Source organism: Coenobita brevimanus, chromosome 29 (assembly GCF_032717465.1).
Source record: "Coenobita brevimanus isolate Jiangsu-jjx chromosome 29, ASM3271746v2, whole genome shotgun sequence".
Classification (NCBI taxonomy): domain Eukaryota; kingdom Metazoa; phylum Arthropoda; class Malacostraca; order Decapoda; family Coenobitidae; genus Coenobita; species Coenobita brevimanus.
In genome coordinates, this window is record NC_136982.1 from 30,318,466 (window position 1) to 30,332,716 (window position 14,251).

General features: G+C 43.0%; 1 protein-coding gene across 1 annotated transcript in view; it reads left to right on the forward strand.

The window, feature by feature from the left end:
* Window positions 1-14,251, forward strand: part of LOC145395000 (methyltransferase-like protein 25B) — a 351,111-nt gene that overhangs the window by 208,402 nt on the left and 128,458 nt on the right. Inside the window, exon 8 of the mRNA XM_080268744.1 lies at window positions 13,487-13,596. Coding sequence (XP_080124870.1) covers window positions 13,487-13,596 — 110 coding nt within the window. The remainder of the gene's footprint in view (window positions 1-13,486; window positions 13,597-14,251) is intronic.

Genomic DNA, 14,251 nt, shown 5'->3' on the forward strand with positions numbered 1-14,251 from the left:
TTTTATTTTCATTTCTGCTTCTTTGTGCCAAGGGATGTAATTTTGGACTCCTGTTTCATAAAGTTCGCAGAATTTTCTATATATAACATTTACATCTTGTCCTCTAAGCTCTTTTTCCCAATTTCTTTCTAAGATGTATTTCTTTAGGTCATGATAGTTGCCCATTTTGAAGTTATGGCTCTTTTGTAACTTTCATTACTATTAACTATGTCATTTGCAATCCTGAAGTTGTAATTTAATATCGCATGGTCACTTTTGCTGAGTGGAGGGTGATACATTATATTGTCAGTATCATTTTCTTGTCTTGTAAATATAAGATCCAATACTGATGGTACGTCAAGTCCTCTTTTTCTGGTGCTTTCTTTTACATGTTGTGTTAGGAAAAACTCCTGTACAAGGTCGAGAAGCTTTTGGTCCCAACAGCTTTCCTGGCTTTTTATATACAGAGTATTCCAATTTGTATTTGTATTGAAAGCACCAGTTGATATAATTTCTCCTCCATTCTGTGTAGTAATGCTCTTAAACTTTCAATTGTTTTCTCTGCCAGGGCTTCATATTCGCTCTTTTTCCCAAATGTTTGATCTGGGTGGCATGTATAAATTTGCCACAATTACTTTCCCTTCAGACGTACTAAACTTTTCTGCAATCATTTCCACCTGTGAGGGTACATCTAGTTCTATTTCTTTGACTTGCAGATCATTCTTTGTTAATATTACAGTACCCTCGCAGCCAACACGGTAATATTGTCATGCATGGGTCCCGTGTTGGACCAAAAACGTGTTGGACAAACAACAGAGCTTATGGGGAAAAATGAATTATGTCAGCAACCCTCGGAAAAGTCACCCTATATACCTACCATATACCTACACATATATTAGTACTGCTGTAATTATAATGAATGGTACTGTACTATGAATGATAACTAACCTTTTAGGATAGTGTTGGTGGGCTTGTTGGGAATGGAAGGTGGTATCCGAGGCTGTAGGTAGTCCTACTGGGTCCCCGGAGGATGTCTGCTGGTGTCACTAGCGGGTAATGGCTGCTGCTCCTCCTCGACCTCCCTCATAAATCCTTCGAAATTCCTCCCCCCTTTCTTCTGCCTCTCGCTGAATTCTAGCTTGGTGGCCTGAGGGAGGTGCTGCCACTTCTTGGGGTTCTTAGAAGGCTTCCTAGGCATCATGAGCTGAGTAAAATGCAGTAGCAAGGGCAGAAAATGCAGCAAGAAAAAAGCACCATCCAATGCGAATTATGCGACTGAGTGGCGTTGTGGCGGGAGAAATTTAAACAAAACATCACGTGAGAGCGGAAGCGTTTTTCATTTGGGTGACATCACGATCACGATAGCGGGCGAGGGAGGCTACTTGATTGGAAGTTTTGATTGGCTCTCAGCGTCACGGGAACGTCCAGTATGACCGTGTTGGACCAGAGGTGATCGTGCTAGAGGCAAACTCTGCGGATTTCGCCCACTTCTCAGAGCTTCTTCCGTATTATGCTTACGCACCCGTTTTACAGGACTTAAATCGTATTAAATCATACTAATTTTTTGCTCTCCGTGCTGGACGCGAATCGTGCTGGACAAACGCGTGTTGGACTGTATAATCCCTCCTCCATTTTTTAAGTTCCTGTCTCCTCTCCATATATTGTATTCCTCTAGGTTTAGGGTATCGTGTGATATCCTTGGTGTTAATTTTGTTTCAGTTAGGCAAACAATATGTGGTTCCTTTTGTTTAATATAATCATTCATCCCAAGTAATTTAGATACCATTTCATCTACATTAGCGTACATCAACTTAATCATCTTGTTTACATATTTGTCATGACTTGGATCTACTACCTTTCTCCTTTTTATTCCCTCCTGTTTATGTACCACTTTCAAACCTGGAATCCAATTACTTTGTAAAAAAAATTTGTTCTTCTCTTCCTGTGATCTTCCCTCATTCTTTGTTCTTCCCTCCTCCCTTTTCTCTTTTAGTAATCCAAGTTTCTCTTGAATTAGGCATCTTTTTATCCATACATTTTTGAAGTCCTCTTTTTCCATAAGTTTGTTTGCATTTTTCAGTATATCCTCCATGGTGTCTACACTCTGGAAGGTTACCTTCAGGGGCCTTGATTTATTTCTCTCATATTTCCCAAGGACCGGACTAAGGACATTGTAATTGCAACCTGGAATGTAAGGGGAGCGAATGATGAGGTGAAAGAGAGAGAGATTGTCCAGGTGCTGGAGGATGCGAAAGTGGATGTATGTGGAATAACCGAAACAAAATGGAGAGGAGAAAGTGTGAGAGAATGGGAGTATGGATGGGGTATATGTGCAGGAGTAGGTGAGAATGAGAGGGCAAAGGAAGGAGTATGTATAGTTGTGAGTAAAAGATGGAAGAGGAGCATAAGACAGTATGGATCAGTTGGGTCAAGGATTGTGTGGGTAAAGTTGAAAGTTGGAATACAAATGTGGACAATTGTGTGTGTGTATGCGCCAACGCAAGATCGTGCTAGAAGAGTGAGAGAAGAGTTCTGGACAAATGTAGAAGTGTGCATGGAAAAGTTTGGAAGGAATGAGAGATTGTTTTTGATTGGTGATATGAATGGTAAAGTTGGGAATGTGAAGGTGGATGGAATAGTTGGTGAGTGGGGTGTGCCTGCTGAGATAGATGAGAATGGGAGTGCATTAGTGGACATTTGTGCTGGGAGAGGATTGGTGATAGCCAATACCCTCTTCAGGCATAAAATGATCCACAGGTATACATGGCGAGTGATGAGAAGGGTGGGTGGTGGACTGAATGAAAGGAAGGCAATGATTGATTATGTGTGTGTGGATGAAAGGATGCGAAGATGTGTAATGGATGCAAGAATTTATAGAGGTTGGGGGAGTGGACTTTCTGACCACTACTTGGTGAGGGCCAGAATTAAAGTTCAAGTAAGTTGGAGGAATAGAAGAAGGGAAAGATGAGAGGAAGTAGTAGTTGCAAGGAGAGTGGAAAGGTTACAAGAGGACGAGAAAAAGGCAGAGTATAAGAGAGAAGTGGAGGAACGATTGGGCAAATATGAATTGGAGCAGATGGGAGACGTGGAAGGTGTGTGTAGAATATTTACAGAAGAAATCTGTGCAGCATGTGATGTGGTGTGTGGAAGGAAGAGAAGATGGAGGGGGGTGCAAGGAAAAGCGTGGTGGACTGAAGAGGTGAAACAGGCTGTGGCACAAAAGAAGAAAGCATACAATGAATGGATGAGAAATAGGGGCGTGGAAGAGGTTGAGAGGCGGAAGAGAGAGTTATATGTAGAAAGAAAGAGAGAGGTGAAAAGATTAGTAAGAGAGAGTAAGAAGAGAGTGGATGAGGAATTTGGAAGAAATTTGAGTGTAAAGTGGAGGGACTGTAAGAAAATGTTCTGGAGAGAAGTGAAAAGAGTAAGACAGGGTGGAAGTGAAGTTAGCAGGGGAGTGAAAGATAAAAATGGTAGATTACTAGTGGAGAAGGAGAAAAAGTGAGCAGATGGAGAGAACACTTTAAGGAATTGTTGAACGTAGAGGATGGAAGTAATGCGAGTATAAGTGGCTGGGGAATGGCTGGGAGAAGGAGGGAGGTGAGAAGACAGGAAGAAATCAGTAGGATAGAAGTTGTGGAAGCAATGAAGAAAGTTAAATCGGGGAAAGCCCCAGGAATTGATGGAGTGTGTGGTGAAATGCTGAGGCATGGGGGAGAGATAGTAGTAGAATGGATGTGGAAGATGTGCAGATTGGCCTGGGAGGAAGGTAGAGTCCCGGAGGATTGGAAGTCAGGTATAATTATTCCCTTGTACAAAGGAAAAGGGGAAAAAGAAGTGTGTGGTAATCATAGGGGCATTTGTCTTCTTAGTATAATAGGAAAAGTGTATGGTAGGATACTTATTGACAGAGTTAGAGAAAGAACAGAGAAATTAGTTGGAGAAGAACAGGGAGGCTTTAGGAAGGGAAGAGGTTGTGTAGATCAGATATTCATTCTCAGATCTATAGTGGAAAAGTTTCTAGAGAAGGGAAAAAAGTTGTATGCGGCTTTCATGGATTTGGAGAAAACATATGACAGGGTGGATAGACAAGGATTGTGGAAAGTGTTAAGAATATATGGAGTAGATGGAAAGTTGTTGAATGCTGTGAAGAGTATGTACGATGGTGCGAAGGCTGCAGTGTGTGTGGATGGTGAACTAAGTGAATTTTTCTCTTTGAAGGTTGGGTTGAAACAGGGATGTGTCATGTCTCCATGGTTGTTCAATCTGTACATGGATGGGGTAATAAAAGAGGTACAAGGTAGGGTAGTGGATGTTGGAGTGGCCCTGGTGAGAGAGGATAGTGTTTGGAAACTCCCTGTACTGTTGTTTGCAGATGATACTGTGTTGTTGAGTGAAGACGAAGAGGAGCTGCAAGGCTCGGTGGATGAGTTTGAGAGAGTGTGTAAGAAACGGAATCTAAAGGTGAATGTAGGGAAGAGTAAAGTGATGGTCTTTGAGAGAGGTGAAGTCAGTGAATGTACAGCGAGGTTGGATGGTGAGGAATTGGAAAATGTGAGTACGTTTAAGTACTTGGGTAGTGTGATGAGTAAGGATGGAGGTTTGGAGGGTGAAGTGCTTGAAAGGGTACAGCAGGGAAGAAAGGTTGCTGGTTCCTTGAAAGCAGTGATAAGAAACAGGGAAGTGAGCATGGAAGTGAAAAAGTTACTTCATGACGGTATTGTGATGCCAACTCGAACATATGGAAGTGAAGCTTGGACGTTGTTGGAAGGACACAAGTCAAGAGTGAGAGCAGTGGAAATAAATTATTTAAGAGGAGCCTGTGGAGTCACATGGAGAGACAGGCTGACAAATGAGGATATAAAGGAGCATTGTGGTGTTGATGTGGATGTGATAGGAAGCGTTATGAGGAACACACTGAGGTGGTTTGGCCATGTGGAGAGGATGGAGGGTGAAAGACTGACAAAGAGAGTGTATGTGAGTGAGGTGGAGGTGGAAAGAGGGAGGGGGAGGCCTAGGATGAGATGGAGGGATGGGGTGGAGAGGTATATGAGAGAGGGGGATGTGAGTTGGGAGCAGGGGAGTGAAATGGTGGGGGACAGGGTGACTTGGAGGCGATTTGTTTGTGGCCACCCCAAACGGGATTGAGGCGTCTGGCAATAGATAGATAGATAGAGATATTTCCCTAGCCTTTTGTGTTCCTCTGTGTCTTTACTACAGATTTCCTCTGATACTTCCTTCAATATGTTCATTACATTTGCCATCTCCTTTTTGTCTCTTGAAATTGTGTTTTTTATTTCTTCCTCCTCTGTACCAGTGATTATTATATAGAGTGATTACCATATATATATATATATATATATATATATATATACACAGTAGGATCTCACCAATAACGATTTCGACAATAACGGTTTTTTAGAATAGATACCCACTTTCTATAATAACGTTTGGATTCACTTGAATAACGGTTATTTTGAGAATGCCAAGTTGTTATACTGCAAATATGTCCTAAAAAGATGAAAATGAAACAGACAAACAAGAAAAGATGAAGGAAATTGCCAAAAATGTGAGCAGTAGAGAGGAGGAGATGGAGGATCCTCGCCTCGCCACCTCCCCTGACTCGCCCACTGCCGACCCCTTCACCTCCATTGCACTACCTGACTCACAATCTGGCTCCCTATCCACCTCCGCAGTCCCACATGACTCACCTGCTCCACCTGGCATACTTGCAACCCCCAGCATAATGACTGTTGCTGCATTCTGGAAGAAATATAACATTCAACAGGCCGTAAATTTCTTTATCAATGCCTGGAATAATACAACATTGGCAGCCATTAAACATGCATGGTCGGCACTCCGGCCACAACTCAAGTCTGCTCAGACAGAGAGAGAGTGGCCATCATAATTAATGACTAATGATTGGACATGTAAATCAGATTTCAAGAAAATAACAGAAACAGTATCATGATCGAGTGAATGCCCACCATCAGTCACTCATCACTCACTCTTTCACAAAGCTAGCCAGCCGAGGAAGAACAACAGAGAAGGGTTAAGTAGATGATAACACTGGGAACTTTCCTGAAGATTTTGACTTTATGGGGTTTAATGAAGTGTTGATGGAAGTGGGTGACCCTGGCATGAGAGGCAGGAGTGGGGATGAGGCCAGCGAGCGGTCAGGGGGTACGATGCAGTAGCGTCTATGCGCGAGCCTCAAAACAATTATCATACCAAACACCTCATAACTCCTTTAAGGTGAGTTTTATATTACTGGTGATGATTTAATAACTAATCTTATTATATCAGCTAATACACAGTAGTGATAGGAGGGCTCCAGGTGGGAAAAGTGGATAGAAGTCCTGGAGTGGCGGCACCAATAAACCCTTTATACAGGTATTTTAATGTTACACAAATAACGTTTTCGCTAATAATGGTGTTCTTCTGGAACCAATTGGATGTTATTGGTGAGATCTACTGTATATATATTGTGTGTGTGTGTGTGTGTGTGTGTGTGTGTGTGTGTGTGGTAGGGGGGCGTTGTTTATGGTGAGGTGTGGAATGTGACTATGTTCTTCTGTCCAGTTTGTGAGAAGGGTCACTGTAGATTTGGCTGGGTCTTTTTTGAGTGTGTTTCTGGTGAACCATTTGTGTAGTGTGTTGAGGTAAGGTTGGAGGATGTGTGTGGCTGTTTACATTTTGGTGTATACATGTAAGTGTTATGTCATCTGCCTAGGAAGCTATGTGTATCTGTGGTGTGTGGGGTGTAGGTATGTCGTGCATGCACAGTACAGTATAGGTTAAAGAATGTAGGGGACAAAACAAATCCTTGAGGGACGCTGAAGTTTCTGGTGTTCGATGACTGACTGGCAGATGTTACATATGCACATCTGTCTGCTAAGTAGTTTGCCAGCCATCTTTTTGTGTTATTGTTTATGTTTGTGTTGAATATTTTGTTTGTGAGGTTATGGTGGGGGATGGCATCAAAAGCTTTGCTAATGTTTGGTGTGACTAGGAGTGCTGTTTGTGGTGGCCTAGCTGAGTTGATGCCATCAAAAACTCTTTGTGTAAGGTATGTAAGAAGAGTGTTTGTGGAGTGTAGCAGCCTAAAACCATGCTGTGATGGGGCTATGGGGATGTGAGGTGTTACTAATTGTAATACTAGTCATTCAGTGACTTTGGAGGAGGTGCAGAGGAGTGTGATAGGGCAGTGTGAGGAAGGCAGTGTGGGGTCCTTGTTGGGTTTGAGGATAGTGATGATAGTACCATGCTTGCAGATGCTGGGTATTATGTTGTGTGAGTAGCTGTAGTTTGATATGTTGGTGGGTGCTTGTATGCCTTGTGGTCCAAGATGTTTAAGGTGTATGTTGCTTATGTTGTCTGGGCCACAGGCAGATGAGTGCTTAAGGTTGCTAATGCTGTGCTTTGTATGGTTGTAAGTGAAGGGTGCAAAGTCTGGGTTTGTGGGGAACTGTCTCTTGCGTTGGATGACAAGTCTGTCGTCGTGATGGGGGTATAGATGGCTGACATGTGAAAAATGATTGATGAGAGAGTTTGCTTGTTGTTTGTTTGAAGGTATGGTGTCTGTTGTTGTGATGGCAGCATGTGATTGTGTAGTGTTGCTGTTTGAGAGTGTGATGCTGTGTAGTGTTTTGTAGAGTTTGCTGGTGTTTGTTTTGTGAACCAGTGTTTTGATATAATTATTCCAATTTAGTGTTTACTGTTATGATACTGTTCATTTGAATGTTGAGTGCTTGTATTTGTTGTATGGTGTCTTGTGTATGGGATGTTGGGGAGTTTTTTTTTTTTTTTTTTTTTTTTTTTTTTTTTTAAATGTGAGGAAGGAGGAACCAAAGGCAACAAGCCTGCAAAACTGTTCCTTCTAAGAAAAAACAAAATACAAGAGAGAGCCAAATTCAAGATCCGATCATTTTGAGATGCCTGGAAACACTGCGTTTGAAAGACTGGAGATCATAGGAAGCAGGAAATACAGACAGAGGGAGACAGTTCCAGAGTTGACCTGTTGCATAAATGAAGGACTGGGAGTAACGGTTAACTCTTGCATTAGAGAGTTGGACAGAAAAGGGCTGAGAGTTTGCTGCTAGACGGGTGCAACGTGCCCGTCGTAGAGGTGGAGGAATGCATGCAGACAGTTCAGAGGAGCAGTGACCATTGAAGCAGTGATAGAAAAGAGATAAAGATGCAACAGTGCGGAGAAGAGGCAGAGATTGAAGGGAGTCAGTTAGAGGAGGAGAGTCATTGAGGTGAAAAGCCTTTGGCTCCACCCTATTGAGAAGAGCTGTATGTGGGGAGCCTCCCCACACATGAGTTGTACTCCACACGGGGGCGGATAAAGCCCCTGTATAGAGTCAACAATTGTGCAGGGGTAAAGAAGGAACAGAGTCGGCTTAGCACACCCAATCTCTTGGAAGCAGATTTTACAAGAGATGTTGCAGTGTGTCGCATTGACTGATGAGGCCTTGAATTTCTGGTGTGACGATGGGGTTGTGTCTCTTTCTGTTGCCTCTGGGGATGTGTCTTTTGTCTGCATTTTGAATAACTGTATTGAAAGTGTGCACAGCGATGTTGATGTTTGTGATGGGTGTACAGTACATCCCCCAAGTACGCGCCTACATGGGTGGCAGAGGACGTCGCATACTAGGAATTCGCGTACTGTGAATACATAAACTTATGGGAAAAATTACATATGGGCAGCACCTCCTTTCATGGGCAACCCTTGAGATCCCTTTCAGACCTAAGTATTATACTATACAGGGAAACTAAGACATATTACCTAAGATAAAGTAAACCAACAAGATTATGGCTTTACCAAATCAACAAGGATATGGCTTAACTAAACCAACAAGAATATGGCTGCTCACCTTTACCCGTTATCGCTTCTTGGGTGGGGCAATGTTGTGTACTCGGGGTAACCCCAGATTTGGGCCACTCTTCGTTGCTCGTCTTGTTTACAAGGAGTTCAGTTCTCATACTAATAAAAAATACACTAAAAAAATAATATAAATTAAAAAATATAGGCCCTCTAGTACAAGGGAGATTGTGTACTCGGAACTCGCATGCTGTGGGGATGTACTGTACTGTTTAATGTTTTAAAGTGTTTTTCTGTTTCATATGTGAAGGCCTCCCAGTTGACTTTCTTGTAATTAGTGTATATGTGTCTGTGGCCTGCTGGGGTGATTCTGGTTTTGGTAGTGATGATGATTGTGAGGTGGTCAGAGCCAAGGGTTTTGACCACTCTCCAGGATGTTGTGGGGGCGAGTTTTGGGGAGCAAAAGGTGATGTTTGGGAATGATGGGAGGAAGAGGGCTTGGTGTGGTATATGGGTATGTTGATGGAGATTATTGAGGATTAAAAGATTATCTGTTTGGGATTGTAGTACCAGCCCTCTGTTTGTGTCAGGGTTGCTGACATGCCAGGCCGAATCCTTGGCTTTGAAATCACCACCCAAGATGATGTTGGGTATGTTAGTGATGTGGGGTATTTGAGGAAAATAATTGTGTGGTACTGTGGGGGATGACTGGGAGGAAGTGTATGTATTGGCAATTGTTATGTGTGATTTGTTACCAGTGCGTATTTTAATTGATTGTATTTCTGTTGTGGTGTCATGCTGAGGGAGAAGTGATTTTGTGTGTACACTAGTATCTGAAAAGTTGATGGATTGGTGTACTAGGGTGATGAGTCCACAGCCTCCACCGCCTGCCCGGTCTTGTCTGATGGTGGTCTGTCTATCTATCTATCTATCTATCTATCTATCTATTCCCAGACGCCTCAATCCCGTTCGGGTTAGCCACAAACAAATCACCTCCATGTCGCCCTGTCCCCCACCATTTCAATGCACTGCTCCCAATTCACACCCCCCTCTCTCATATACCTCTCCACCCCATCCCTCCATCTCATCCTCGGCCTCCCCCTCCCTCTCCCCCCCTCCACCTCACTCACATATATGCTCTTCATCAGTCTTTCACCCTCCATCCTCTCCACATGGCCAAACCACCTCAGTGTATTCCTCCTAACACTTCCTATCACATCCACACCACAACGCTCCTTTATATCCTCATTTGTCAACCTGTCTCTCCATGTGACTCCACAGGCTCCTCTTAAATCATTCATTTCCACTGCTCTCACTCTTGACTTGTGTCCTTCCAACAACGTCCAAGCTTCACTTCCATACGTTAGAGTTGGTATCACAATACAGTCATTTAGTAACTTTTTCACTTCCATGCTCACTTCCCTGTTTCTTATCACTGCTTTCAAGGAACCAGCAACCTTTCTTCCCTGCTGTACCCTTTCAAGCACTTCACCCTCCAAACCTCCATCCTTACTCATCACACTACCCAAGTACTTAAACATACTCACATTTTCCAATTCCTCGCCGTACATTCACTGACTTCACCTCTCTCAAAGACCATCACTTTACTCTTCCCTACATTCACCTTTAAATTCCATTTCTTACACACTCTCCCAAACTCATCCACCAAGCCTTGCTGCTCCCCTTCGTCTTCACTCAACAACACAGTATCATCTGCAAACAACAGTACAGGGAGATTCCAAACACTACCCTCTCTCACCAGGGCCACTCCAACATCCACTGCCCTACCTTGTACCTCTTTTATTACCCCATCCATGTACAGATTGAACAACCATGGAGACATGACACATCCCTGTTTCAATCCAACCTTCAAAGAGAAAAATTCACTCAGTTCACCATCCACACACACTGCAGCCTTAGCACCGTCATACATACTCTTCACAGCATTCAACAACTTCCCATCTACTTCATATATTCTTAATACTTTCCACAATCCCTGTGTAACTTCCCATCTACTTCATATATTCTTAATACTTTCCACAATCCCTGTGTAACTTCCCATCTACTTCATATATTCTTAATACTTTCCACAATCCCTGTGTACCCACCCTGTCATATGCTTTCTCCAAATCCATGAAAGCCGCATACAACTTCTTTCCCTTCTCTAGAAACTTTTCCACTAAATATCTAAGAATGAATATCTGACCTACACATCCTCTTCCCTTCCTAAAGCCTCCCTGTTCTTCTCCAACTAATTCCTCTGTTATTTCCCTAACTCTATCAATAAGTATCCTACCATACACTTTTCCTATTATAGTAAGAAAACAAATGCCCCTATGATTACCACACACTTCTTTATCCCTTTTTCCTTTGTCTATCTATCTATCTATAGCCCGACGCCCTAATCCCACAAAGGGTGGCCGCAGACAAAACGCCTCCAAGTCACTCTGTCACCCACCATTTGACTGCCTTCCCCCCAACTCACCCCCCCCTCCCTCATATACCTCTCAACTCCATCCCTCCACCTCATCCTCGGTCTACCTCTCCCTCTCCCTCCCTCCACCTCACCTACATACACCCTCTTAGTCAGTCTTTCATTCTCCATTCTCTTCACATGTCCAAACCACCTCGGTGTATTTCTCCTAATCTTCTCAACCACATCCACATCCACCCCACAGCGTTCCTTCACTTCTTCATTCGTCAACCTGTCCCTCAACGTCACTCCACATGCTCCTCTCAAGTAACTCATTTCCACTGCTCTCACTCTTGACTTGTTCCCCTCTTGCAAGGTCCATGCCTCGCTTCCATACGTCAGGGTAGGGATCACAGTACTATCATGCAGTGACTTCTTAACTTCCATACTCACCTTCCTATTTCTCATCACTGCTTTCAGTGTACCAACAACCTTCCTTCCCTGCTGTACCCTTTCATGCACTTCATCCCCCAAAGTTCCATCCTTACTCATCACACTACCCAAGTACTTGAATGCACTCACATTCTCCATATCCTCACCATCCAACCTCACTGCACACTCTGTGACTTCATTCCTCTCAAACACCATAACTTTACTTTTGTTTACATTAACTTTCAGCTTCCTCCTCCTACACACTGTCCCAAATTCATTCACCAAACCTTGCAACTCCCATTCATCTTCACTCAACAGTACTGTACAAGGGAATAATTATACCTGTCTTCCAATCCTCCAGAACTCTACCTTCCTCCCAGGCCAATTTGCACACCTTCCACATCCATTCTACTACTATCTCTCCCCCATGCTTCAGCATTTCACCACACACTCCATCAATTCCTGGGGCTTTCCCTGATTTAACTTTCTTCATTGCTTCCACAACTTCTATCCTACTGATTTCTTCCTGCCTTCTCACCTCCCTCCTTCTCCCAGCCATTCCCCAGCCACTTATACTCGCATCACTTCCATCCTCTATGTTCAACAATTCCTTAAAGTGTTCTCTCCATCTGCTCACTTTTTCTCCCTTCTCCACTAGTAATCTACCATTTTTATCTTTCACTCCCCTGCTAACTTCACTTCCTCTCTGTCTTACTCTCTTCACCCCTTTCTAGAACATTTTCTTACAGTCCCTCCACTTTACATTCAAATTATTTCCAAATTCCTCATCCACTCTCTTCTTACTCTCTCTTACTAATCTTTTCACCTCTCTCTTTCTTTCTACATATAACTCTTTCTTCCGCCTCTCAACTTCTTCCACGCCCCTATTTCCCATCCATTCATTGTATGCTTTCTTCTTTTGTGCCACAGCCAGTCTCACCTCTTCAGTCCACCACGCTTTTCCTTGCACCCCCCTCCGTCTTCTCTTCCTTCCACACACCACATCACATGCTGCACATATTTCTTCTGTGAATATCCTACACACACCTTCCATGTCTCCCATCTGCTCCAATTCAAATTGCCTAGTCGTTCCTTCACTTCTCTCTTATACTCTGCCTTTTTGTCATCCTCTTGTAACCTTTCCACTTTCCTTGCAACTACTCCTTCCTCTCGTCTTTCCCTTCTTCTATTCCTCCATCTTACTTGAATCCTAATTCTGGCCACCACCAAGTAGTGGCCAGAAAGTCCACTCCCCCAACCTCTATAAGCTCTTGCATCCATTACACATCTTCGCATCCTTTCATCCACACACACATAATCAGTCATTGCCTTCCTCTCATTACAGTTCACCACCCACCCTTCTCATCACTCGCCATGTATATCTGTGGATCATTTTATGCCTGAAGAGGGTATTGGCTATCCCCAACCCCTTCCAGCACAAATGTCCACTAACACACTCCCATTCTCATCTGTCTCAGCAGGCACACCCCACTCACCAACTATTCCATCCACCTTCACATTCCCAACTTTACCATTCATATCACCAATCAAAAACACTCTCTCATTCCTTGCAGACTTTTCCATGCACACTTCTACGTTTGTCCAGAACTCTTCTCTCACTCTTCTAGCACGATCTGGCTAAATTACGATGGATAATTGAGTTTACTGTACTGAATTCATGTGAATTTAGCTCAGCTGTATTTGGTACCTTTTTATGTAGTACATGTCTATTCATCCAATATCCAGTTGTTATTGTTGTTTGTTTTGGATGGATTTTAATTTGTTTATAACAATATTTTTAAGCAAATGTCAGTAAACTTTATTTGGCATGACAGGTACACTGCTACAGAGCCTGCCTTGAGGAGGTTATTGTGAAGTACTGGCCGCACCACCATCATGCAGGTCTTCGCTCTGTCAACAAAGCCCACCTCATGGACTTCCCAACGTAAGACACAGGATGGGTAAATGACATGCAGCTTTGTTGTATGATGTGAAAGCACAGGCTATTTATTTATGATGCTAAATTCATATTGCTATCACAAGCTCACCAAATGAGATGATTTGATTTAAATTACAGTTAAAAGGTGCTGGATTGGATGCTTTCATGCAGTGGCACTCAGATAACTGGGCAGTGGAGCTGCCTGGTTGTTAAAATGCCCTTCAGTCCTCTGAGTATGGAGGCAGCAAGAGTATTACATTAAATATAGCTGTGAGATTGTGGTATGGCATGAATGTGAAAAGTCAAGAAGAAGAGCAGCAAAAATGGAACTTTGACAAATGTGTGTGGAGTGCATAAACTGGATGTTTGTAGTGGTTTTGTAAAGGATGTGGAATAAAGAAATCTGTTGATAGAACGAAGGAGAATGTGCATAGCTTGTATGGTCATATGGAGAAAATATGTATTGATGGAATGGAGAAACAAGTACAGTATATGTGAGTGGGATTAAAAGTGAGAGGAGGTGTGGAAGTCCAAGAGAAGGTGGGTGGATGTGATGAAGAAGTAGGTAAGGAAGCAAGATAAAGTATGGAAGTTAGGACATTAGGGAATGGACATGAGATCATGTTAATTGGATGAAGTATGTACGGAGAGGCACATTACA